The 27,616-nt window shown below is 36.2% G+C and overlaps 2 protein-coding genes and 1 long non-coding RNA gene across 3 annotated transcripts; 2 read left to right on the top strand and 1 right to left on the bottom strand.

The window, feature by feature from the left end:
- Nucleotides 1-659: 659 nt before the first annotated feature.
- LOC141485165 (uncharacterized) lies at nucleotides 660-7,702 on the bottom strand. Its single transcript, XM_074181307.1, has 2 exons — nucleotides 1,518-7,702; nucleotides 660-1,454 (listed from the first exon to the last, which is right to left on the bottom strand). Exons 1-2 carry the CDS (start codon nucleotides 1,952-1,954, stop codon nucleotides 743-745), a joined length of 1,149 nt encoding a protein of 382 aa, XP_074037408.1. The 5' UTR covers nucleotides 1,955-7,702; the 3' UTR covers nucleotides 660-742.
- Nucleotides 7,703-7,817: 115 nt separating this feature from the next.
- On the top strand, nucleotides 7,818-8,462 carry LOC141485107 (uncharacterized). The gene has a single exon (XM_074181122.1). It carries the CDS (start codon nucleotides 7,818-7,820, stop codon nucleotides 8,460-8,462), a length of 645 nt encoding a protein of 214 aa, XP_074037223.1.
- Nucleotides 8,463-16,178: 7,716 nt separating this feature from the next.
- Nucleotides 16,179-19,012, top strand: LOC141485166 (uncharacterized). The gene is made up of 2 exons (XR_012467057.1): nucleotides 16,179-17,945; nucleotides 18,064-19,012. It is a non-coding gene; the product is annotated as an uncharacterized lncRNA (long non-coding RNA).
- The last annotated feature ends 8,604 nt before the right edge of the window (nucleotides 19,013-27,616 follow it).

Raw genomic sequence — 27,616 nt, forward strand, 5'->3', positions numbered from 1 at the left:
TATTCCGAGTCATCCAAGTGTCCTTCGTCACTGCCAGTGACATGCTGAACTTGCATCCTGATGTCGTGATCCCGGTATTCGTATGGCGGACTGTGGGGTTCCGTGGTGGAAGAGACAACCTGTACCTGGCTGTTATCCCAGTAATTGAAGTTGTACCCCTGATCCGGGCAGCTATAGGGTTCGGAGGTTGAATCGGGTTCCATCTCGATGCTAGCTGATCAACTGAATGTTTCATCAGATGATTTCTACTTTTATACTTTCGAGAGGGAGTGGGAGAGGAGTGGAACATTGAGTAGGGGTAAATTGTAGTGTGACATAAGACATATTCAATGAGTAGGGGTAAATTGCAAAGTGACATAAGACATATTCAATGAAAGAGATACTTGAATGGATAAAATACAAATGAAATATACTTGTCGATTTCACTATGAAACATGTCTATTTTTTTATTTTTTAAATTTTCTTCACATGAAATTATTTACAAGTGATTAGAGAACACAAAAATTGATGTGAGGTATTTGTCTAGAAGAACTTGGAATTGAAATAAAAAAATAATAATGATAATAAGAGGAAGTGAAGAAAAATGCTCCAACCATCGCATTGTTCAATGTGTACCAAACCAAAAAACAGTGTACACCCTTTATTTCACTTCCTTTTCCTTTATTCAATATAAACTTAACAAATATAAACTTAAAACTACCATAATTAAATACTCCTAACTAACCTAAAACTAATCTTACATTTACACTTCATCTACAAAAAGAGTGTCCATAACTGTCACTACTTTTTTGTACAGCTCTATCGAAGAGGTCTTTGCTTTACACCTTTCCTGCAGAGATGCATAATTCCGATCTATTTCGGCCATTTCCTTTTGGAGTTCCCTCCGTCGGTTATCCATTTCAGCCATTTGTCGCTTCATGGTAACCAACTCGGCCTCGCTAGATCGGGCAGCTCGTTCTGCTTTCTTGCATCTCTGCAGAAAAACACTCATCTTTTCACTAACCTCTCCGATAGGCTGTGGCACCAACACCTCAGGATCCGCCGGTGTCGCTGGCAGCGGTGGTAGTCGCGTCACCAACGGCGACAATATCACCAACTCCGGAGAAGGACTCCTCGGAATTTCCACTGCTGCTGGTGCTGCTGCTGGTGTGGAGGCCCTCTTACGAGAGGTCGAAAAACTACCTGCATAAGGATTAGTCCTATTGCAAGTAGCTCGGTACTTTGAAATAGGACCAACCTTTGCTGCAGGTCGTTGGCAAACCTTCTTCACAGCCCTGACTTCCTCCTCCTCCTCGAATAAGTCAGGGCTAGAAGATCTGCACCTAACTCGCGAACGCGAAGTGGTTGGCTGGTCAACCGTCACCGCTCTCGAAGATGCTGCCTCCTCCTGGTCAGCGGACACCGGCAGAATAGACGCCACAGCATTATTCACCTCCTGTGTATTGGTTGCCATTCTGAAAAAGAAGAAATAATACAAAGTTAGTTGATATAAAAAATAACATTCCTAATTTACTTACTCAAATATCAAGTTGGTCGTTGGAACGTACTGCCTTGTTGTGGAGTGGACTGCTCTCGATGAGATGACTTCTCGAACTGAATGTTGTGGAGTGCTCTCCGGAGGGTATCGACTTCGATGCGTGAGCGGTGGGAAAATGGTGGGAGCGCACATGCGCGATGAGGGTAGGGGTGTACATGCGCAAATGTTGGGAGTCGGGGGGCGGGGCTTCGGGGAGGGGAGGGGCGGGGCTTCGGAAAGGGGGCGGGGCTTCGGAAAGGGGCGGGGTATCCGAAAAGTTGGTGGCGACGGGGGGGGGGGGGGGGGGGGGGGGGGCGTGGCCCTAACGGGCCCCGCCCACTGCCTGGGCTCCGCCCAGGTGGGTGGGGCCTCCGGCCCCAGGTAGGCGGGACATCTGGAGAGACATCTACGCCCTCTTCGCGCGCGCGTTCGTAACATAATATGCAACCGAACACCTAACCTAACGTATTAACGTATTAACGTAACCTAACCTAGTACGCTAACCTACCGCTATGCAACCGAACACCTAACCTAACCTAACCTAACCTAACCTAACCTAACCTAACCTAACCTAACCTACAGTAACTATTAACCTAACCTAACGAGGGAATACTAACCTAACACCTAACCTAACGTAAGTATGCAGCTAACCTAACGTAGCTATTAACCTAACCTAACGAGGGAATACATTCACCATGTTGGTTCCATTAATACATCATCAGTTGGTTTTGGTTTTGGTTGTATTATTCTATGATTTGGATTAATGTTCAGTCCTGGATATCCCAGTCCACCTGATGATGATGGCCTGACTTTATAGTTTCTCTCCAAAACTTCTTTATGGTTTTTCTCCAATACTTCAACTCTCTGTTCCAGTACATCATACTTTTTCATTGTAGTCCCTGTTATGTTTGACATAGCATCAAATTTTTTATTTGTAGACGCTGTTATGTCAGACATTTTTATGTCTACATCACTTGTAAGTTTGTCAAATTTACGAGTGAAAGTTATCCGAGCCTCTGCAATTTTATCGTTAAATGCTTGCCGGGCGTCCCGAGCAATATTGCCTATTGTGGATTGTATTGCAGCTTGTAGGGCTAGAAGTATAACTTCCTTTGCTCCATTAATTTCCCCCTCAAGATATGATACAGTTACACAATCACTCTTGTCAATTGGTTCACTTGTATTTTTCAATATTTTCCTTTGCATGTCATAATGACCATCTTTTGTTAATTTAAAACCATTCCCAGGAGGACCTCGAATGACATTACCACCCCATTTTCTTTTTCTACCAAACTTATCGATTGTTTTAGACATTGTGCACTCTACGATGATTCTCTTCAAACTGATATTTCTGTCATTTACATTATACTATATATTGCAGTAATTGATTAGGGAAATAGAAATAATACAAATAAAATTTTAATCATTTTATATTCATTACAGTAATACATATACATACATACATAATACATTAATATCACATTACTTCTATCATATATTATTAATTATAAATGGCTACATAAATATCAATATTGAATTTTCCGGTTTTGAAGATATTGAATGATATTTCAATCATTGATCTCGGCAGATAATAAATTAATCAATTGATCCAATGGAGTCTCCTGAGATTGTGATTGTTGAATAATATTACTTATCCAACGAATGTTCTCATTTGGATCGTTTTCATAAAATTCAATATCATTATGACCCCAAGGAAGAGTGTGGGTAGTATTCGGAATGATAAATCGTTTATCATCGTGATATGATAATGCAACTTTATTTTTTAATTCAGTATACATATCATGTAACACGCTTCTAAATGAATTCATCTTTCTGAATATCATACCACCTTGTTCGACGATTTTTTGATAATCTTCGCATGTCAATTCATTCTTTATTACAGATCGTTTAACCCCTTTGGCTTTCTTAAATTCACCATCAACAGATTTCACATAATATGCTTTAGCACCTGTACCATAAAAACTCATGATTGGATCATTTGGAAATTCATCTTTGAAGTTACCCAAGACTGAACTTGTTACTGGAATATTGAATTGGTTAACTATACTGTAATTGGATGTATCAAATCTACTTATGTTAGTTTTTATGAATTCATAAAAATTTTCTGTGTTTACTTTAAGAATGAGCGAGTCGGTATCTGTGTAAAGTAAAGAGACATTTTCATCAAAGTGTTGTTTGATGCATCCATAGAAAAAGTCATACATGACTGTTTTAGATAATTCTAATATGGAAAATCCCAAATATAATGGTTTATCGTAATGAACCTTCACTCTACCCAATTGAATGGCAACGAAATTATCAGTGAAAATTGAACAATTTTTGAAATTTGGTTTGGCTATGAGAGTGCTGGCACCTATATTTTTCTTTATATTTTCCCAATGTGTAACGAGTCTAACATCAATTCGATTATCTACATTCTCCATTGTCTTTCCATACACCGCATTATTCATTAGTTTATAGAAATCTTTAACAGATTTGTTGTTAGACCTATTACGCATTTCAGTATTAAGATCTATATAGGGTTTCATCCAGCATGATTGTTTGAATTTCAATACTCTATGTGTATTCATTACAATCAATCCATTTTTGACAGCTTGCTGTAGATTCCTATAATGAACAATATATTTTCTTTTATCATTCAAATTTGGAATTAATTTGGGAATTTTCGATTGTGTACGAGGTGGTATTATTTTTTCGACTAAAAATGGAAGGTCAGAATGTTTATCATGCAACTCTTGTGGATAATGAATGTCCACTTCAAATACATACCCATACGGACTATCAGTACTCACATCCATCACATCGAGATTAAGAATTTCATTTGGTGTCAACCATGTAAATTCACTTGTTGGTAGAGGTTGTGACATACTGTGACCGTATAGATTTGTTGCATCTAAATATGTAATGAATGTGGAAGGTTCGTTGGGATTATAATTGGGTAAAAATCTATTATTTGCTATATGTTTCCTCTCGCTACATTGACTAATTCCACCTCGTATACCTTTTTGAAAAAAGTGAATCATATCAATGTCAGTTAGTAATTCCAATTCAACATTAGTGAACTTCAACATGGCATCCCATGATAATCCAGGTGCAGTGTAATATTGTGCCGGATCTAAGTTATATATCTCTAAACTTGTGGTGCGGAAGTTTTCAAAAATATCACATAGTAGCAATACATCCGACTTCAAATACAAATCAGAGTATTCCCCCAAATTCTGACACTCGAATAAATTCCAAACTTTTCTAGCCCTATCATAATCAGTTTCCGATATATGTTCACAATTGAGTGTGTCATAAAACTGATTTTTTGTCGGAAGTAATGGATAATTCAATTTGTCAATGTCATCAACAAAACTATATGGAAATACACCTTTCTGTCTCATCAAATTGAATTTCTCAATTTGTGGGAAATGTTTGTGCATCTCCAAACATTGATCGGAGGTCAAGTTTGCACCCAACTTCTCCAACGAATTAGTCATAAATTTATAACTATCGATAAATCTCATTTTGAGATAATTCTTCCTAACCACACCATCTTTATCGGTATAGCTGTGTGTAAAGAGATGCTTCGTGAAAGATATATATTTCTCTTTAGTTTGCGGGATAACATCAACTTTCTCTTTATTCCTATACAATTCTTTTATGAATAAATGACAATCATAACCACTTAAATTATGAAAAATGATAGGTATGAAGTTTGGTATTTTGAAATTTAAATTACATTTCGAGTGAGCGGCATGTGATCTTTTCTTTCCTGTGACATGACAATGATCTCTTACTTTGACGTCACCATCAGTAAATGCTTTATTACATATACCACAAGTTCTGGCTGCAACAAACTGTTCTTCTTCTTCGACAGTTTGTGTATCCATTGGTTTAGGGTTTCTGAGATGATTTTCATGTATCTCTTTCAAATCATCTTCAATGCTACTCACAAATTTCTGAGCTGCATCTACACCCCTATATGTAACAAATTTTGTCAAATCATCATTATATGAACACTTTATCAAATAAGCAAATGAATATGGGGCATGTTTGAATGTTTTAATCGTGTATGAACTTCCAGGATTTGGCTCATTCACATGAATCGGTTTAAGCACTGATTCAAAATCAGCATACACTACAAATGGCACCCTCATTTGCCTCTCAAAGTTTTCAAACATTAGTTTATTTTCCGCAACCATTCTACCATATTTATTGATCTTTAAATTAGTAGTTGGTGTTGTGGTACTAATGTGATTACAATCATACATATTATGACGTAAAAGCAATCTCTCATCAGAAAAATATATCAAACATCCGTCACAAAAATATTTTTTCTGTCTATGAGCTGATAGTTGATTAGAAACTAATCTTGAAAGATCTTTGATCCAACAATAGTGACCATTACCGGAGTCATCAGTTATAAACAACAAATTGACATGTCTCCGGAGTCTTCTCTGTGAGTATCGCAATGGACCAATCACTTCATACTTCATTTTACCCTTCTCAAATGTACTCTCTAAACCGTAAACATTAATTGAAATATCATTCCTATCTTCGAATATTTCGATACTCTTATTATTAACTTTAACCGGAAAATCCATACCTGTGACATCTAAAACAGTGGAAAAATGTGGATATGACGTAAGTTCGGACACTCGACTATCTGCAGGATATAATGCTGATGTTATAGCCCAAGCAAAACAATATTGATCTTCATTACGAACATTCACAACAGCTTTCTTCCATTGAATACATTGAGGCAGCTTCACATATGAACGTCCTTCCAGTGGACTGTATTTATTAATGTTGACCTCGAGAAACAATATTTTTTCACAAGTCCAACCTGAATTATAAAAAAAAAAAAATATTACTATTCAATCTTATTGAAATTTTTAAAAAATAAATACCTGAGTCACGATCCTGGAACTCAGTCGTTTGTGCCACAATTACATCACGGAATCCATCAAAAACAGCATTCAAATCTGAAGATTGGTCCACTATTTTATTTTGGGAATTAAATGACTTCGTGTCCCTCGAATCATCAGTCTGAAGAATATAATTCCCAAAAACTTCCATATTCACCTTGATGCTTTTATGGATCCTGATGGCTGATTCCAGTAATTCAATGACCTTCTGCCTAATCTTATTGAAAAATGAAATGTAGTCACTGGTTACAATCGAACTCTCCACCCTGTATGTAGCAATGCGGCAATTGAATGCATTCGTTATAATTTGAACACCGTCAGACAATTGAACACATGCATTATTTTTATGACTCATGGTTCTTCGGTGAGAATTCACTTGGCTCATAGGAATTGTCACATTACAACAATTGCACGTATACATAGGTGTTGCATTATCCACTCTCACCCGTTTCACTGCAGGCCCTCCTTGGCAACTCTGGAGCTGATGCCGACGAAGATTATCACTACGAGTGAAAGATTTACCACAGTCACAGGAATACATTTTATATAATAGTTCTCACTAACTCACTTGATGTAAACTGACATAGCCAACACTCGTACGCTTCTTAAATACACTCTGATAGGACCCGTCAAGACGTCATAGCCAACCCCACTTCTCAACTACATGCGCCAAGATTACCTCCCAACTGAATGCGATAACAGATGTCGATATACGAGCAAGCAGTGGTCGTTGCGGTCTCGGAGAGGGTAGACGCTAGGCAAACAGTCCTCGGCTGCCGTTGTGTCACCATCGATAGCGGGGCTAGAGCGAACCTTCATCGCTTCAGGAGAGGTGAGGGCAGACCGATGAATACGCATTACTCTGCCACACGTCGTGGAGTGAACATGTCGCTCTCTAGCCGTTGAACGGTTATTGCTGTGACGTCACTCCACTACTAACTTGGTGCCCTAACACCGATGGAGCATTTATTACTTGGAGGATCTTCGAAGTATGCAGACGTATGTTTGTACATAGACAAACAAGCACATGATGAAACCCTGTACCGTGCATTCTCCTACACACACACATAAACACACAAAATCTCATATGAAAAAAAAATCTGAACGATCCATGCACCAGACACTTCAAGGTCACAATGCCTTGACTTCACTGCACAACAAAAAAACTTCACCAAACAACAACCAATAAAAAAAGCAATTAATACGTCATAGTGGTGGGGGGAGGCCGAGAATCAGCTGTAAACAACTACTCATTCCTAATATATAACAGAAGTGGCGACGAGGAGTGTTAACACTTCATAAAAAGTGTTAGAACACAGTGTAATAGTGTTTTTTTTTGGACCAACTGAAAAGTTTGGCTCGCGAAAATGCCAGATCCACAAACAAATCTAAATCCATCATATTATGGACAAGTACGGGAATTCCGTGGTCAAGATAGCGACTGGGTAATTTATAAGCGTAGACTTGATAATTATTTCCAAGTAAATGATATTGATGATGATAAGAAAAAGGCAATATTGTTGAATGCTTTGGATGAAGATTCATACAAGTTGATATATAATTTGTGTCTTCCGAAGTTTCCAGAGGAAAAAAGTTATCAACAACTCACAGAACTGTTTAGTCAGTACTTCGAAGTGTCCGAGTCACTGTTTGTGGCCAGATCGAAGTTTTTCGCAGCTTTCAAGAATCAACATGAAAGTGCCAATGAGTGGGCGGCAGGAGTTAGAAATTTAGCGATCAACTGCGAATTTGAAGAAACAGTAATTGATATGATGTTACGTGATCGATTCATCGTTGGATTTGATAAAGGGTCAGTTCAATCTAAACTTTTCAGAAAAAAGTCAACTTCCAAGTTTGCAGTTGTTTTAGAAACTGCATTGGCGGAAATGGCGTCGGAGGATAATTATGCCAGCAGAAGACAACCATTCATCGGAACCAGGAGTGCATCATGTTTCTTCAAGAAAATATCGGCAGACTCCAGCTTCATCATCGCAAACATCACACAGTTCTAAACCCAAGGAAAAGTGCAAGTGTTGTGGTAGAAATGCGTAATAATTCGTGTAATTTGTGCAAGTGCAAAGGCCATATGAGTCCTATGTGTCCGAAGAAGAAAGAAAAAGCAAGAGGAACATCTACTCCAAGATCCATTCAAAATTTCATTGAATGCGAAAATTTGTTTTCGATAACAAATAAAAAGTTTGTAGACAATCCATATATTGTACATGTTTTAATTGATGGTAAAAGTTACTCATTTCAACTTGATACAGGTGCAAGCATATTGGCTATATCTGATAGTTTTTGGAAAGAGAATTTCTCGAATTATGAACTATCTCCTCCAGATAGATGTTTGAATGTTCATACAAGAGAAAAAATGTTCGCTTTGAGTATGTGTAGAGTAACTGTTAGCTATAATGATGTTCAAAATATTTTGAATATTTTTGTTATTAAAAATAGTGGACCTCCTATTCTCGGTAGAGATTTTATGTCTCTGTATAAACTTGGTATAAATCAGAATGATTTTTCGACAGAATCGCTGGATGGATATACAAGTTTTAATGGGAAAAAATTTTTCAGTTTTTTCTCCAGGGATAGGAACTTTCAATAAAGGTACAGTTTCTCTGAAATTGAAAAATCAAAATGTAGTTCCAAAATTCATTAGAGCAAGGCCATTGCCATATGGCATTCGTTATAAAGTTGAAGTAGAATTGAAAAATTTACAAGACTTAGGTATAATTAAACCGGTGGACTATTCTCCTTGGGCGACTCCTATTGTGCCAGTTTAAAAAAAAAACGGTGCAGTCAGAATTTGCGGAGATTTCAAAATCACGTTGAACCCAGTTTTACAGATTGATCAATTTCCCCTGCCACGAATAGATGATCTTTTTTCAAAATTACAGGGTGGAGTAGTTTTTTCTAGATGAGGATTCTAAGGTTTCAGTTACAATTTCTACCCATAAAGGTCTTTTTCAGTATCAAAAATTACCATATGGAGTTGAATGTGCGCCTTCGAAATTTCAGGAAATCATCGAATCTTTGACCCACGACATTGAAGGGTGCGTATGTTTTTTAGATGACATACTCGTATGTGGAAGAAATTGTAGCGAACATCTAGAGAGATTGAATCGCCTCTTTTCTAGATTACAGGACGTGGGGTTGAAAGTTAGTCCAGATAAATGTAGTTTTTCTCAAGATAAAATAAGTTATCTTGGTTACATAATAGATAAAGACGGTTCACACGTGTCACCAGAAAAAATTTTGACAATAAAAAATGCACCAGCACCCACAAATGCTAAACAGTTATTAGGTATGATTAATTATTATGGGAAGTTTATACCCAATTTAGCTACTTTATTACACCCACTATATGATCTACTAAAAAAGAATGTAAAATGGACATGGACTACAAATTGTGAAAATTCATTTCAAAAGGTGAAAGAAATATTGATGTCGACAAGAGTATTGGTTCATTACAATCCGGATTATGCATTGAATTAACCACTGATGCAAGTCCCTATGGGTTGGGCTGTGTTCTTTCTCATGTTATTAATGGACAGGAACACCCAATCGCATATGCCTCGCGAACACTTTCGCCGGCTGAAAAAAATTACCCTCAAGTGGAAAGGAAAGGGTTATCAATAATATTCGCATTGTGCAAATTTAACCAATATTTGTATGGTAGGGAATTCACACTTGTTAGTGATAATAAACCACTACTTGCAATTTTTAACCCGAAAAACGTTATTCCACAGAATTCAGCCAATCGTTTGAGACGATGGGCTCTTACGATGAAAAAATCATTGGTAAGTGTACCTATATTGTTAGAATTACTGAAATCGGCAAATTATGGAAACGTCATAATAACCAAATTAGAAAATGCAAATTACAAAGTGGTTTGCGAGATGGTAGGGTTTCCACCGAGAATAGGAATCTAGAGAAAACCGATTTGAATAATGACCTGCTCGTACATGGAAAATTGAATGTTTCAAACAATTCACCTATTGATTTACAACCTGATGTGAGTAGACCAGAAAGAAATAGAAAACCATCAGAGCGTTTAAACTATGAATGAACTGTTTTTGTTTTTTTGAAATTTTTTAAACTGAAAAGGGTACCTATAGAATTAGTAATATTATTTTCGAATTTATGTTTTGTCTTTTAAGTTTTGATTTGATGGCGGAGGATGTGATATACTTTTATTGAAAATGTACCTATTTAATCACTCGGTATATCCATATTATTTATTTCAGTAAGAAATATGTTACGATACAATTTTGCTTTGTTATAAATTAAACAATTTATTTATACTTTTAATAATCGGTTAGTTTATTCATTTCCACATGCGAATTTATGTATATTTAAAGCCTTTCTAACCCGCCTATGACACCGACTAGGTCGGTAAATAGGTTGTGTTCCTTTTTTTTCTCACACCCAAGGACATGAGGATAAGGACGGAAATTTTGGCGAAAAGATATTTTTCGATCGTGAATTGCTGAATGAACTGATTGCCTGGTTGAATTATTTCGCTCGTTCACTACCTAGAAGGGATTTTCGAATTTTCAGCCAACTGTGGTTCCTTTTTGATATTGTGAAGTTTGGAGTATTTTGGGACAATATTGGAAACCACCGCTGCAAAAGCAGGATTTTTATAAAAAGGGCAAATAGTCAGTATTTTCTCTCAATTCTCAAAGGACGATCTTTGTCTGTTTTGTGTTGGAAACACCCTCGATTATTAGGAGGTTAGTACAGTATTTTCAAACAACCTTGTTCAACTCAGCTATGGAACTCATAATAAATTTTGTCCTTATTGTTCTTACCTTTTGATTACGATGTTGTCATGAGAATATTTTTCTTCAGGGTGTTGGAATATTCCTAAGAAAGGCGTATTTGCATCAGCTTGAATTTGGGAAATTGAAATCGATTGCCAGATCAGTCTCTTGAAGAAGTTTCCTGATCGTTACCTTTACTAATAATTACCACTGGGAATATTAACAAATTCCTACTACATCCGTATCCACCGATACTGCCGGATCAGTATTCATTCCCTGGCAGCTTACGAAAAAGGAGCACCCGAAAAGCAGCTAAGTTTAGACTAAGTTATTTGAATAAAGAACCCGGTGTTTATTTATTTCCTATAATAAAATGTACAAGTTACCTCATTGAGAGAAGTGGTGTAAGCTTTTACGTGACGTCACATATTAGCACATATTAGCGAATGTATTATGATAGTGGTAATCTAGCAATTGAAGTGAGTAATCGGCAAACAGAAGGGTCACTGTATTTCTTCTTTTTATTATTGTAATAAACTTCCTTAGTCATTGCAAATAGAATTATTACTTTTATGAGAAGTTAAATATTTCAATAGTGGGCTTCCCCAATAACTGGGCAGTTTTCCGATTTTTAACTGGCCAACAAAAATTGGTGGCGCTTCCTCATTTAGTTAAAAATAATTGTTTTTCTTTTAATTAGTTGCACCCACGACTTTGTGCAAACCACTGAGCTAGTCGGGCATGTTAGTGGTGTTTTTGATTTTCGGCAACCCTATTGTAAATTTAATTATCTTGTTCAAAAACTTCGCGTAGCAAATTGGCGCTCAACTTCAAGGGCCCTAGAAAGACGATAATTTTATTCGGTTGAATGTTCATAGTTTAAACAAAAAAAAAATCTGTTTATCATAGTAAATGAATACAAAATGCTGGTATAACTAAGTATCATGCATCCACAATAATAAACATTTTCAGTGTTTCGAGTTCATTTCTCGGGAATATAAATTGAAACAATTCCAATTTCTTTTTAAGGCTGTGCTGATGCGTTTTTGTTAGGTACCGTTTTTTTTCTGTTGGTTCTGTTCGGAAATATTTGAACCGATATTGGAATAGTTTATCGATATTCGAATTTTTGTTTTGCTATTCACTATCGTTGCGAATGTTTTTATGTAGCAGTTAGAAAGTCCGACTCGTTTTTTTTTTCTTTTGTTTGCTGGTGGCACTGCATACGAATTTTTATTTTGCATCATTCCATGCAGTGTCTATTATTAAATTTGAGGTATAAGACGGAAGTTTGAAGTTGCATAAACACATTATCAATTTACAATTTGAAACGTTGCGTCGCCTATCGACGCTAAGAGTATTTTTTTTTTTAATTTTGATTGTTTCTATCATAATTGAGTTTGTTTAATTAGTGTAAGATATTACAAATGCATGAATAGTAGTTTTTATTGAGCTTTCAGTTATCTTTTGTGTTTCATAGTATTTCTCATGGTCAATATGGCAACCACAAAACTTAAAATGGACATTTGTCGTCTCACAAAAGATGAACTCATTTATGAACTGAATGTTAGAGGTCTAGGTGAGGGTGGTAGTTTAACCGTTACGGATCTTCGGAAAGCTCTTCGTAATGCATTGGCTTTAGAAACAACTTCGTTGGCAATCAAAAACCCTGTTTATCCTTATCAATTTGCACAGGACTCAACTGCTGTATTATCTGGTATTGATACTGTTAAAACATCTCTTGGCGACTTTTCGGGAACAGAGAAAGACAATAAATATAAAAGTATTATACCAAGAATTGCTCATCTTTTAGGTCGTGTTAATAGAAGTAATCCACAAAGTGATGCTGAAAAGACATGTAAATCTGATTATCGTGTTCAATTGTTATTATTATTTGATGAATTGAACCAAAAGGTTAAACAAGGAAAAGGTAACAGAGACTCGGTTGTTTTCGATATATCCATTTTACGACAATCCTTGAATCCTATAGCCCATAGTTTTTCTGATGCTGAATCCAGTGATTCAGCTAGTGATTCAGAAGCAGCTGTCAGTATTAAACCAGTACCTGTTCGTGACTGGGGTCTAAAGTTCACAGGAAAACCAGGTTCCATTTCAATTTGCACCTTTATAGAGCAAGTTGAGGAAAAAAGGAAATCAAGAGGCATCTCTCGTTCTGTTTTGTTCAGGAATGCTGTGGATCTGTTTGAGGGTGATGCTTACGTCTGGTATAATTCAGTGAAGTCCTGGGCATCGGATTGGGAATCCTTGGTAGAGTTAATGCGTCAACAATTTTTACCTCCAAACTTTGATAGAGATTTGTTTGACGATATCAAGCGTAGGACTCAAGGACCAAAGGAAAGTATTGGAATGTACGTGGCTAGTATGAAAAGTCTTTTTAACAAGATGCGAAATCCTGTTGCAGAAGTAGTTCAGTTGTCAATGATATTGGAACGTGTTGATCCTTATTGTCAACCTTTTTTGGCCTTTCAAGAGATCACATCCATTGTTGATTTATTGAAGATTTGCCGCGTATTGGATGAGAAGCGGGTTATAGCCAAATCTTATATACCCCCGCCTCCTCGAAATAAATCTTTGATACCAGAATTAGCTTATGTGGAAGCATCCGTAGCCAGTACCACTAACTACGTTTCAGAAATATCTCCAATATCTACAACTAGGAGCTGCTACAACTGTGGACAAAGTGGACATAACTTCCGTGGTTGCTTGACTCCTCGTAAGAAATTTTGTTACCGCTGTGGTGCACCAGATGTTACTTCGCGTGAGTGTCGTTGTTGTTCTCGTTCTGCAGGTAGGCAGATGAGAAGTTCGGAGAGATACAGACATCGACAAGATACTGTACAGAACTCCAACCGGGTTCATTCGGGAAACGGATCGGGGAGGAGCTAAGTGGTCGAGAAGTTTTTCCCCTTTTGAATGAATCGACCTCTTCCCATTTGAGTAATAAAAATCAAATAATATTGGATTATGTACTGTCACACGTCAGTGGTGATGAACGACCCTACCTGGAAGTTTCAGTGATGGGATTTCCAGTGATAGGACTTTTAGATTCAGGTGCTTCTCGAACGTTGGTTGGATCAAGTGGTTTTGAGCTACTGAAACAACTTGGATTCAAATTGCAAAATTCGTTGAACGAATGTAAAGTCGCTAATGGCCAAATATGTCATAGTATAGGGTACGTCACCACTCCTTTATGTTTGATGGACAAAATATGTGTTATTGATATTTGGGTGATTCCCGAGCTACCTCAAAAATTGATTCTGGGGATTGACTTCTGGAAGTCCATGAATATTGTTCCGGATTTGAGACAAAATGTTTGGTATTTTTGCAAGGATTTTCCCGATAAAATTCAAGTTAGCAGTATTCAGGATGAATCCTTGTTGAGTCTGCAACAGAAAGACGTACTGAATTCCTTGATCGAAGAAAAGAAAAAAATTATGGGAACTTGCCTGGGTAGGACTCATCTTGTATCTCATACAATTGAACTGGTTAGTAATGCCAAACCCATTAAGCAGAGATACTATCAGGTATCTCCGCCTAAACAAAAAGTGATCGATGATGAGATTCAGAAGATGCTTCAAAACGATATTATTGAGCCTTGTAAAAGTCCGTGGTCTTCTCCTGTTTGCCTGATAAGAAAAAAGGATGGATCGTACCGCTTTTGTGTAGATTATCGTCAACTCAATGCGGTTACAGTCAAAGACGCATATCCCCTACCCTACATATCATCTAGTCTGGATCAGTTACGTGACGCGAAATACTTAAGCTCGTTAGATATAAAAAGCGCTTACTGGCAGGTACCTATAGCCGAATCATGTAGAGATTTAACGGCATTTACGGTCCCTGGTGGCTTGTATCGTTTCAAAGTCATGCCTTTCGGACTGACTAATGCTCCTGCTACTTGGCAAAGGCTAATAGATTCTATCTTAGGACCAGATTTACAACCTTACGTTTTTGTATATCTTGATGATATCATAGTGGTATCTCAGGACTTTGAATCACATATCGACATTCTGACAAAAAATTTTGATAGACTACATACATCAGGGTTGATTGTTAGTTTCGAAAAATGTTACTTTTGCCGCTCTGAACTGAGATATTTGGGTTACATTGTGGATCAGTTTGGATTGAGACCTGATCCTTCGAAAGTTGAAGCCATGTTGAATATTCCGGTACCAAATAATGCCAAACAAATTCGACAGTTTGTAGGCACCGCTTCGTGGTACCGTCGATTTGTCCCACAGTTCTCCACTATTGTTGCACCTTTAACTAATCTCACAAAGAAAAATATACCTTTTCGTTGGACAGAGGAATGTGAGAAATCTTTTAAATATCTTAAGAAATGTTTGGTTAGTGCTCCTATCCTCGCATGTCCTGATTTTCAGAAAACGTTTTATTTGCAAACTGATTCGTCAGCATTTGGAATTGGTGCTGTGCTCAGTCAATATTTTGAGGAAGGAGAGAAAGTAATCTGCTACCTTTCCAGATCGCTAACTCATCAGGAGCGAAAATATAGTGCAACCGAAAGAGAATGTATTGCGGTTATTTGGGCAGTAGAAAAACTGAGACATTATTTGGAGGGATTCCATTTCAAAATAATCACTGATTGTCACTCTTTGAAGTGGTTACATAATCTGAAAGATCCTCAAGGTCGTCTAGGACGTTGGGCTTTACGACTACAAACTTATGATTATGAAATTATTCACAGAAAGGGATCAGAACATATTGTTCCAGATTTTTTGTCTCGATCTGTTAATCTTTTAACGGAGTCTGTAGAAGTAGGCATGACCAGAATGCCAGAAAATGACTATCCATTTTCATCTTCCGATCGATGGTATCTGAAACTACGTGATGATATCACAAATTACCCGTTTCGTTATCCTTCGTATAGAGTTGATGACCAGCTTAGATTATTCAAACATGTTCGTCTAAAATATCCTGAGATATCGGGGCCGTCCGATGAATGGCGATTAGTAGTTCCAAAGGAGAAAAGGCGAGATATTATTTCCCGTTTTCATGACGATCCCACCGCAGGACATGCAGGCATTTTCAAAACTGTAGCACGAATAGCCAACCAATATTACTGGCCAAAACTGAGAGCTGACGTGACTCGCTATATAAAACATTGTCATGTTTGTAACGTTACCAAACCTGACCAAAATAAAGCAATTGGTTTAATGCTAAGTAAAACTCCCACTGCCTCTCGACCTTGGCAGCTCGTCAGTGCTGACCTAATGGGACCATTACCTAAAACGTGCAAAGGTTACCGTTTTATTCTTGCTGTATGTGATTCATTCAGTAAGTTTGTTCTTCTATTTCCTTTACAAACCGCAACTGCGAGTACTGTGACTCAGATCATTGAAGACAATGTCTTGTTGATGTTTGGTTCTCCGAAAACTTTGATAGTTGATAATGGAGTACAGTTTCGGAGTAAACTATTTAGAGATCTTTCCATGAAATATAATTTTGATATTTCCTATAACGCAAATTATCATCCGCAGACTAACCCAACTGAACGGGTTAATCGCGTTATTAAATCCATGCTCACTGCCTATGTTTCTAAAAATCATCGGCTATGGGATCAGTATCTTCCAAAAATTGCTTACGCTATCAGGTCTTCAAAACATGAGGTGACACAGTACACTCCCAATTTTGTTAATTTTGGACGTGAAGTCATATTAGACGATAAATCTGCAACCTACAATTCTATCGATTCTTTATATCCTCAACATTCAATCAATGATAAAATTCAGGCATTTTCGCGTATTTATAAGGACGTACAAGCACATTTGGAAAAAGCTTTTAAACGATCAAAACGTCAGTACGATTTACGTCGTCGTCCAGACAAGTTCACAGTAGGACAATTAGTATATCGAAAGAATTATGCACTATCTGACGCTACCAAATATTTCACTTCCAAACTAGCCGAAAAGTATGTTGGACCTATTACTATTTCAAGAATAGTATCGCCATGGACTTACGAAATTAAAGATTCCGAAGGTAAAACCTCTATTTGGCATGGGAAGGATTTAAAATCTCATCCTCCGGAAGACTCAGATGGAATATGAAATAATAGTCGTTTACAAGGTGTCAAGATGTCATTACTGTGTGTAGTTACTTTATTCTTATTAATACTTTTTTTTTCTCTTCTAGTCGTTATTTCCTTCCTTCTGTAGTTTATGTGGAGAAAATTATCTTTATGAAATTTTCTCAAGGGAGTAAAGGGGGGATTGTTACGATACAATTTTGCTTTGTTATAAATTAAACAATTTATTTATACTTTTAATAATCGGTTAGTTTATTCATTTCCACATGCGAATTTATGTATATTTAAAGCCTTTCTAACCCGCCTATGACACCGACTAGGTCGGTAAATAGGTTGTGTTCCTTTTTTTTCTCACACCCAAGGACATGAGGATAAGGACGGAAATTTTAGCGAAAAGATATTTTTCGATCGTGAATTGCAGAATGAACTGATTGCCTGGTTGAATTATTTCGCTCGTTAACTACCTAGAAGAGATTTTCGAATTTTCAGCCAACTGTGGTTCCTTTTTGATATTGTGAAGTTTGGAGTATTTTGGGACAATATTGGAAACCACCGCTGCAAAAGCAGGATTTTTATAAAAAGGGCAAATAGTCAGTATTTTCTCTCAATTCTCAAAGGACGATCTTTGTCTGTTTTGTGTTGGAAACACCCTCGATTATTAGGAGGTTAGTACAGTATTTTCAAACAACCTTGTTCAACTCAGCTATGGAACTCATAATAAATTTTGTCCTTATTGTTCTTACCTTTTGATTACGATGTTGTCATGAGAATATTTTTCTTCAGGGTGTTAGAATATTCCTAAGAAAGGCGTATTTGCATCAGCTTGAATTTGGGAAATTGAAATCGATTGCCAGATCAGTCTCTTGAAGAAGTTTCCTGATCGTTACCTTTACTAATAATTACCACTGGGAATATTAACAGATTCCTACTACATCCGTATCCACCGATACTGCCGGATCAGTATTCATTCCCTGGCAGCTTACGAAAAAGGAGCACCCGAAAAGCAGCTAAGTTTAGACTAAGTTATTTGAATAAAGAACCCGGTGTTTATTTATTTCCTATAATAAAATGTACAAGTTACCTCATTGAGAGGAGTGGTGTAAGCTTTTACGTGACGTCACATATTAGCACATATTAGCGAATGTATTATGATAGTGGTAATCTAGCAATTGAAGTGAGTAATCGGCAAACAGAAGGGTCACTGTATTTCTTCTTTTTATTATTGTAATAAACTTCCTTAGTCATTGCAAATAGAATTATTACTTTTATGAGAAGTTAAATATTTCAATAGTGGGCTTCCCCAATAACTGGGCAGTTTTCCGATTTTTAACTGGCCAACAAAAATTAGTGGCGCTTCCCCATTCAGTTAAAAATAATTGTTTTTCTTTTAATTAGTTGCACCCACGACTTTGTGCAAACCACTGACCTAGTCGTGCATGTTAGTGGTGTTTTTGATTTTCGGCAACCCTATTGTAAATTTAATTATCTTGTTCAAAAACATCGCGTAGCAAATACCAATGTTTTTTATGTTGCTACCTTTGTTTTTATATTGTATGTTCGCAGTCTATTGAAAACGTTTTGAGGGAATGAAAGACCTTGATATTTTACTTGCAGTTGAATAATTTCAGCCAGCCATTCCCAATATATGGAAATACGAAAGGAATAATACAGAGTATGATTTTGTTTTATCCATTTCATTTATTTAAAATTCAAATAAATGTGTTGTGATTCACATTCAAATCTTCATGAATTTGATTCAAAATGCACCTACTAAAACATTTTAATTTTTTGTCAAAATCATTTTTCTCACTCAACCAATATTTGTGAAGGTATTTTGTTAGTTATACATAAGGTGCATCATTTCAGTACGAACTGAAGGGTTTTGCAAAAATATTGAATAGCTCTTCGCGTTTAAAGAGCTATACAAGCATACTATTACTTTTTTAGGACATTTGAAAGTATTTGATGACCTCAATAATAAAGTTTTCTATTCTCTTCGAGGTCCGGCAACATCCTGCATCATCCATTAAGTATCATCTACTGAATTAATCTATTAAATTAATCTATTCTATAGAAAAGATAATATCAGGTAAAACTCACAAAACTCTTATGAGTGAATCATACCCAAACTGTCGTGAAAACAATATAGTCAAGTACAGTAGCATCAATTACTCAGGTAAACTTTTAGAAAATATTTAAAATTATTTCTCTAAATACAGAATTTCAACAGCTTTCACAAGTGATAATGATTTAGGCAGAACCCTGTTCAATGCAAAACCCAAACGGGATAGAATGAAAAAATCGGGTATATACCGGGTGTCCCACATTTTATGTGACAGGCAATATCTGGTTTGTTGAAGAGATACACAAAAATGTTTCAAACAAAAGTTTTAGGAGTTCATGAGAGCTATATTTTGATATAATTTTTAAATATAAAGGGTGTTTGGTATAGGTGCTATAGAGCAAAATTCCATTTTTTAAAATAGAACGCCCTGTATATCATTACATATTCAGATGCTTCGTTAAATTCTGATATCATTTCATGTTTGGTTTTTGAAATTCGGTTACGGCGTTGTTGAGTTATTGCTTAAAATGTAAAGTCTTGAGAACGACTATTATTTTTAAAAATATCTCATACAATTATTCTCTCTGCATCAGATCACATGAAAATTAGTCAAAATTTTGGGTGTTCGAAGTAATGGTTCCAATTTTGAGTTGTGGAATTCAGTAAGAAATCATTTTGAATATGAAACAATTGCGAAATTGAAAGAGGTGTATTCGAAAACAAATCTTTAATTAATAACAATGTAAATAATATAACTTGATAAATCATTTCATAAGAATGGTAGGTACCTAGAAATAAGTCATAAAAATTGTTCAAAGTGATGCCCATTAGATATTATACAGGCTTCGAAACGTCGAATCACTTCTCTCGTACAAGTCGCTCATATAATATCAGGCGTAATATCACTGCACGCTAGTCGAATTTTCATTTTCAGATCATCCACATTCAAAGGGGGAGTAGTGAAAATAATATATTTTAAATAACCGCATAGGAAAAAATCAAGCGGTGATAAATCTGGGGAACGAGCCGGACACCGAATTGGACCCTTATTACCAATCCATCTATTTGGGTACGTTCTATCTAGATATTCAGTAACAACCTGTGAATTGTGAGGAGGAGCACCATCTTGTTGCCACCAAATTCCTTGTCGTTCTGCTATGGGAATATCTGCCATCAACTGGATCAAATCATTTTCTAGAAAATGTAAATATCGCAATCCATTGAGATTTTCATTGAAAAAGTAAGGTCCTATGATGCGGACATTGAACAATCCATACCATACATTAATACCCCAAGTAGTTTGAAAATTACTTTCGCGGACCCAGTGGGGATTTTCTTGAGACCAATAGTGACTGTTATGTCAATTCACAACTCCATTATTGTGGAATCGCGATCATCGCTCCACAGAATTTGACTGAATATGTTAGGACTTTCATGTAATATTACCTGAATACAAGCAATGAATTCTTTCAGAATTCTGTGTACATTAGATTTACTCACACCGACTTCTTCTGCAAGAGTACGGATAGAAACATGTGGATGAATAATAATATAAGCCAACTCATTGATCTCTAAATCTTCAGTTCTAACAGATCTCGTATGATGACGATGCTTTATAGTAGAAGGAAATGACCCAGTTGGCAATTTTTCTACAACTCTCGAAAAAGTCATTCGTGACGGAATGTGTCTGTCCGGAAAACGTTCTTGGTATAGACGTTGTGCTTGACGGCAGTTTTTCTGACATTCCCCAAAAATTAATAACATATCAATGCAATCACTTGGACTAAACGCGAAAGGCATACTGGAGTTTTCGCACAAAGAACACAGTTACTGTTTTGCAAAGAATCACTGAATCGAACTGACAAGTAGATACAATTCAACAACATTTGTTACTATGGCATCAACAAGCCTAAGCTACTTGATGAAATTGTGCAATATAAAGCAATTCACCCTCAAGTTAGTCGCATTCTCAAGAATTTCAATGTTATATTCAACTGATATCGATATCGTATCGTAGAGGTGAGAATAATGGTTTGTATTCAGTAGTAGTATAGTTCAATTTAATAAAAGATATAGACTGGATTCGTGTACGAGTAAATAAGTTTTTTTGAAACTTTATATTTAAGGAAAAGTGCAATAACTCAACAACGCCGTAACCGAATTTCAAAAACCAAACATGAAATGATATCAGAATTTAACGTAGCATCTGAATATGTAATGATATACAGGGCATTCTATTTTAAAAAATGGAATTTTGGTCTGTAGCACCTACACCAAACACCCTGTATATTTAAAAATTATATCAAAATATAGCTCTCATGAACTCCTAAAACTTTTGTATGAAACATTTTTGTGTATCTCCTTCAACAAAGCAGATATTGCCTGTCACATAAAATGTGGGACACCCGGTATAGAATAGAGTGTGGCGAATGCTCTAAAGTATATACAGGTCAAACCGTTAGAAATTTTGAAATAAGACTGCATGAACACGTCTGTTTGGACAAAAAATCTGCAATGTACAAACATTTTCAAAAATCAAACCACAAGATAAATGAAGATAACCTCAAAATCCTACATATATGTAATAAAGGGAGAAAAATGAATTAGTTGGAGGCCATGGAAATTAACAAATCAATTAAAAACCAGAAACGTATACCCCTAAACGAGCAACTTGAATTATTTAGGTCTCCTCTCTTGAATTTTTGAGTTTAACAACCCTTAGAATTTTCATGGTGGTATTTTAAGTTGGCATCCTGTCTCTCAAGTACCTGTCCTTGCAGTATACCTGAAAATTCAAATAAAATCGATATTTCAAAATTCAGATTTCAGTTTTATGCTTCAAAATTAGATCGAACTCGAAACCGGTCTTATAAATAAAAAAAAAATCTAGTTGCATTTAGACAAAAGTGTTTTTATTCATTTCATTCAAGTGATCATAAATTTACCATAAAGTAAACAAGTCATCAATCACACATATTATTCTGCAATGCATACCCATTTGGTTCATTGATAGGCATATGGACCAATGTTGATTCATTTCATAAATCCATTTTTCCCTCAATTTATCGTCGCAAAACAATTGAAGACTTATGATGTACTGTTTGGAACCGTTGGTATAGTAATGAATATTACTGGAGTTTTTTTCCAACACCAAATCGTTATTTTTAACACCTCGACACGTATTTCGATCACCAAATGATCATCTTCAAAGAGGAAGATTAAAACTGTTTTAATTTACTGTTTTTAATTTACTGGAGTTTTTTCCCAACACCAAATCGTTATTTTTAACACCTCGAAGTTTAACTTAAGTTTTAATCTTTCTCTTTGAAGATGATCACTTGGTGGTCGAAATACGTGTCGAGGTGTTAAAAATAACGATTTGGTGTTGGGAAAAAACTCCAGTGATATTCAACAATTGAAGAGCTCAACACTGAAGGCAAAATCACTTTATTAGGTGAAAGGGGGAGATTTATCACCAAACAGCAGCTCCGTATATCAATAATGTTTTTTTTTTCTGCCCCCGTATTATAGTTATACACTTATATGCCTATAATCCGTTTCATGATGAGATCCATTATGATACAGATCTTGCATAACAATACAGATTTTTAATCAACAGAAAGCCGTAATTTTTTCTTATTAGTTAATGGGCTATGCTTGAAGACAGGCAGCAAACAAATCTAAAGGAATGAACTTTAAATGTTCTAGCCAGTCTTGGATATACCTACACAGTATGTTGAATAGACTGACGCCTATCAGAAAACAACTACTCCCCTGGCTAATACCACGAACGGTGTTGGATTATATCCTACAGGCGTCAGTGCAGGAATCTTCACAGAAAATTTCCTGCATATGCAATCGGCAATAGAACTGAAAGAGTCGACCTTCAATTTTGGAACGGGCACACTTGCAGACTGGTTTCGGGCTCCTTAGTCACTCGTCAGTGCAAGATGATGGCCATCATCGACCTAATGTCAATGATATTTAATCCATAATTGAAAATCGAAATTATTTTAGAGTATTTCTTTCCTCGTCTTAAGTTGGAGCGAACAACAAAAATGTCACTCCATCCAGTGGACGAGGTACTAACCAACTGCATATCCGAAATTTGCTCGATTCCTCTAGCAGTTCCATAGTAATTTCATAAACTACACCTCACGATTTGATTTGAATGTATTCAAATCACTGTTGATAAAGCTACTGTGTTAGCGAAATATGTCGTTATATTTCAAATAAAGTTTGTGGAGATCAAATCGTGAGGTGTGTAGTTTATGAAGTTGTTTCTTACTGCAATTGAGACTACCTCCATCAAATTATCTAAACCTCTACAACTTTCATATACCTGAGGTTCCTCTTCAATTATGATTACCTGAAGCATATTACCTCGCTTCTACATCAATAATAATACTTTCTTGGTATTTTTAAGAAAACAAGTTCATCATTGGTGATCTATTCAAATCCAATTGGTTATTCATTAGAATGTTTTATTAATTTCTGTTGCTTCCAAATGATTCAGTTTCAAACCTTCATTTCCTATGTCTTGAATTTCGAACTTTTCGTTAATGATATGATTTTCTTTTCTCAAAGATTATACTTTTAGAAGAAACTTTTCTTATTTACATAACATCTCATATTCTGTTCCTGGATTCGATCCCTAAATAATTTGCCAGTTCGACTAATTTATACCTTAGGACAAGTTCACACTTTAATTTATATACTCCTGATTTCCGAATTTGGATGTTCTTTCTTTATTATTTTCAACATACTTCATCAACGTATCACTTGTTCTATATGCAATTTTAATATTTCTTTTCATAAAAAATGAAGCCACTTTTCCTGTTGTTTGTCCAAAATGAGTTAAAGCTTCATAATTTTGATTTTGATTATGTAACTCATCAATAGGAAAAACGCCTGGAATCGCTTTTGCGTAGACTTTTTTGGTAAGTATTTTGGATATTAATTCAACTTTAAACCCATTGTTTACTGCCATTTGCTTGATGATATTGAGTTATTTATTGAAATTATCTTTCGAAAGAGGAACATTGACTGATCTGTGAATCATGATATTATAAGCTGATACTTGTTTTGTTGATATGGATGAGTAAAATCGTAATATATGTATAGTTATATCCGTGTAGGACGGTTTGTGATAAATTGATCAGAAAATCAGAAATTGCAATTCCCAGAACTTTGAAGGGCTGTTTACTCTGAAAATAATGAGGAGCACCGATTTGGATTCGTAATATACACGCCAGAATACGTACGTGCACCAACATTTTTTTTAATCGGATAGTGCAGCCTATCCAAAATTCTATCTCACTCTAGAATATCAAATGTCTCCAGATAAAAACTAGTTGGCTGTGTTTCCCCTTTTGATGTTATGGATTATTATTAGTTTGTTGATGGCTTCTCAACTATGTGAGATAACAATTTCAAGAAAGAATATACATTCCTTCCAAATACAATTCATCATTTACTTCAACAAGACTTGTGTCTGCGGTGTGTTGGCCTTTGACAGTGTTAAAGTTTATTTTATTCGAAAACTCTTATGGAATCAGGAAAACATATCTCGAACTTATCAAATCAAATTCTATTGGCCAATGTGCCATGATTGTTCAATTCATACAAATAAAAAATCAACATGATAACGCCTTGTTTGTTCTTCACGAGATGCCACAGAGTAGGGGAAAATAGGGCAATGCCGGTCAGTGGGCAATACCGGTCATACCAATATTACCTTGAAAGGAGTTGAATCTGGCAACAGCGAATCGCTCTAGCGGCGGATTTTAGTATTGTCGTACCGACCGCCTTGAGTAGATTCAGTCAGAGACAAGCGCTGAAGTAACACGATTGGCGGTTTTGTTTTTCTGGTGTTTCTTGTAGTTCCACCAACTCTGAAAATAAGTTGTAAGTACTTATATTTACTATTTTTTAGAACTATACCTATTTCAAGAGTAGGTTACTACACCGTATAATCCTCTTACGCTTCAATATGAATACTATTAAAACCGTTAAGACTTCAAATGATTTTTGAATAAGGGCATGCATGTGAGGGTAAAACCGGTCAAGTGACCGGCATTGCCCACATAAAAAACGTATTATTTAATGTTTTTTTTATTTTTTTTATTACAGATGCCGAAGCCACGTATCAGAAAAACTGAGAGGGCAAAGTGGTCTGTTGAACATCTTAATGCTGCCAAACGATTATATGAACAAGATGAGATTTCTATGCGAGCTGCTGCTAAACGATTTGAAATTCCATTTTCCACCTTCCAAGAAAGAATTAAAAAGAAAAAAATGGTTACTCCTACTATGGGCAGAAACACTGTTTTCACCAGGGAGCAGGAGGAAGAAATGGCAAACCAAATAAAATATCTAGCATCCATATTTTATGGCTGTACCAATAAGGAAGTCCGACGCATGGCATTTCAGTATGCTGAAAAAAATGGCATAACCCATAATTTTAATACCGAATTAAAACTAGCAGGTCGCGATTGGCTGATAGCCTTTCAAAAGAGAAATCAAATTTCAATACGAAAAGCAGAAGCAACTAGTTTAAACAGGGCTACTGCCTTCAATAAAGAAGAAGTCAACCGGTTCTACGAACTTTTACAACAAGTTAATGAGAAGCACAACTTTTCACCGAGAAACATCTACAATGTCGACGAGACCGGAATTTCCACGGTCCAGGATCCGGAAAAAGTGTTAGCGGCAAAAGGTCAAAAGAGGGTTGGTTCGATGACAAGCTGTGAAAGAGGTTGCAACATAACAGTTGTTTGTGCAATGAGTGCTGCTGGAGGTTTTATACCTCCAATGTTCATTTTTCCTCGCCAACGGCATTCATCCCTATTGGAAAAAGATGGTCCCATTGCAGCTGCATATGAATGTTCCAAGAATGGTTGGATAACAGAAGAACTATTCGTTAAATGGCTAAAACATTTTGTGGTTCATGCAAAACCATTCGAATCTGACAAAGTCTTATTAATATTAGATAACCATTCAAGTCACGTTTCACTGGCAGCCCATGACTTTTGCAGAGGAAATAATATTACCATGTTATCCATACCACCCCATACCTCTCACAGGACTCAACCGTTAAACGTTTCGTTTTACGGACCACTCAAGTCCTATTATAGAAATGAGTGCAATCTCTACATGAAATCCCATGCAGGAGAAAAAATATCACCTTATGAAGTTGCCTCATTATTTCTAAAAGCTTTTGCTAACGCTGCATCGGTAGGTAAAGGAGAAGCAGGGTTCAAAGAAACCGGAATCTACCCCATTAACCCGCATGTCTTCAAAGATGAAGACTACTTGGCTGCTGAAGCTTTAAATGAGCCAAAAGAAATAACTGTTTTCATCAATGAAAATTATACTAAACTTGACGATGATATTGCTCAAGATATAGGGCCGGGCCAAGAAGTGACAGGATGCTCGAAACAACATTACTCTTCAGGAAATATAGTCTCTGCAACACCTTCTACTTCAAAACCTCTGTCCTTACTCAATTGCACTGTTGAAAATCTCTTTTCAAAACCAAAAAAGACTACGAGAGTTGAAAAACCAAATCGGAGACCTAAACAGCACTCGACCATTCTAACTTCTACACCTCTTAAGGACCTATTGCAAGAAAAAGAATTTAAGAAGAATGAAAAACTGGAGAAGAATAAAGGTAAGACGAATAAAAGAAAAGGTTTAAAGGACGCTAAGGGAAACATAATAGACTCGCTTGATAAAAGTAGTATTGAAGAACCAAAGATAGCAGACATCACTACCCGGAAAAAACTTCGAACAAAATCAAGCAAAAAACAAACAGAGTCGTCCTCGGAATCTGATATTGATATGGAAATCTGTAGTGATAGCGAAAATTATGAAACAGATTCAAATGTTTGCCTTGTGTGCAATGATTATGGACCAAATAGTGAAGTTTGGTATAGATGTACAACATGTGGACAATGGGCACATCAGTTATGTTCCGGGAAGGATACACCGAGGGGATATATTTGTGATTTTTGTGTATGACCGGTATTGCCCATGCCCATGACCGGTAATACCCACAGGTCAGGACAATTCCGGTCAATGACAAGTTTTTCAAATTGAGTATTTTATATTACAAAATGTCAGTTTTTTCTTTTCAATTGTGTTCAATTACATAGAATAAATGTTACTTTATCTTTTGCTTTCATTATAATAATTATAGGTTTTGTATTTTCACTTTAATGCTCAAATATCGTTAACTGATCGGCATTACCCCATCTTACCCTACTCCTA

The sequence above is a fragment of the Leptinotarsa decemlineata genome, unplaced genomic scaffold (genome assembly GCF_025532065.1).
Source record: "Leptinotarsa decemlineata unplaced genomic scaffold, Ldec_3_MD MMD2_tig00026307_RagTag_RagTag, whole genome shotgun sequence".
NCBI lineage: Eukaryota > Metazoa > Arthropoda > Insecta > Coleoptera > Chrysomelidae > Leptinotarsa > Leptinotarsa decemlineata.

Bases quoted from the DNA above. Each gene is read 5' to 3' on its own strand.
- LOC141485165 (XM_074181307.1), bottom strand. From the start codon at position 1,954: ATGTTACGAACGCGCGCGCGAAGAGGGCGTAGATGTCTCTCCAGATGT. The intron at 1,455-1,517 runs GTAAGTAAATTA...CTTCTTTTTCAG, and splicing joins ACGACCAACTTGATATTTGA to AATGGCAACCAATACACAGG.
- LOC141485107 (XM_074181122.1), top strand. From the start codon at position 7,818: ATGCCAGATCCACAAACAAATCTAAATCCATCATATTATGGACAAGTA.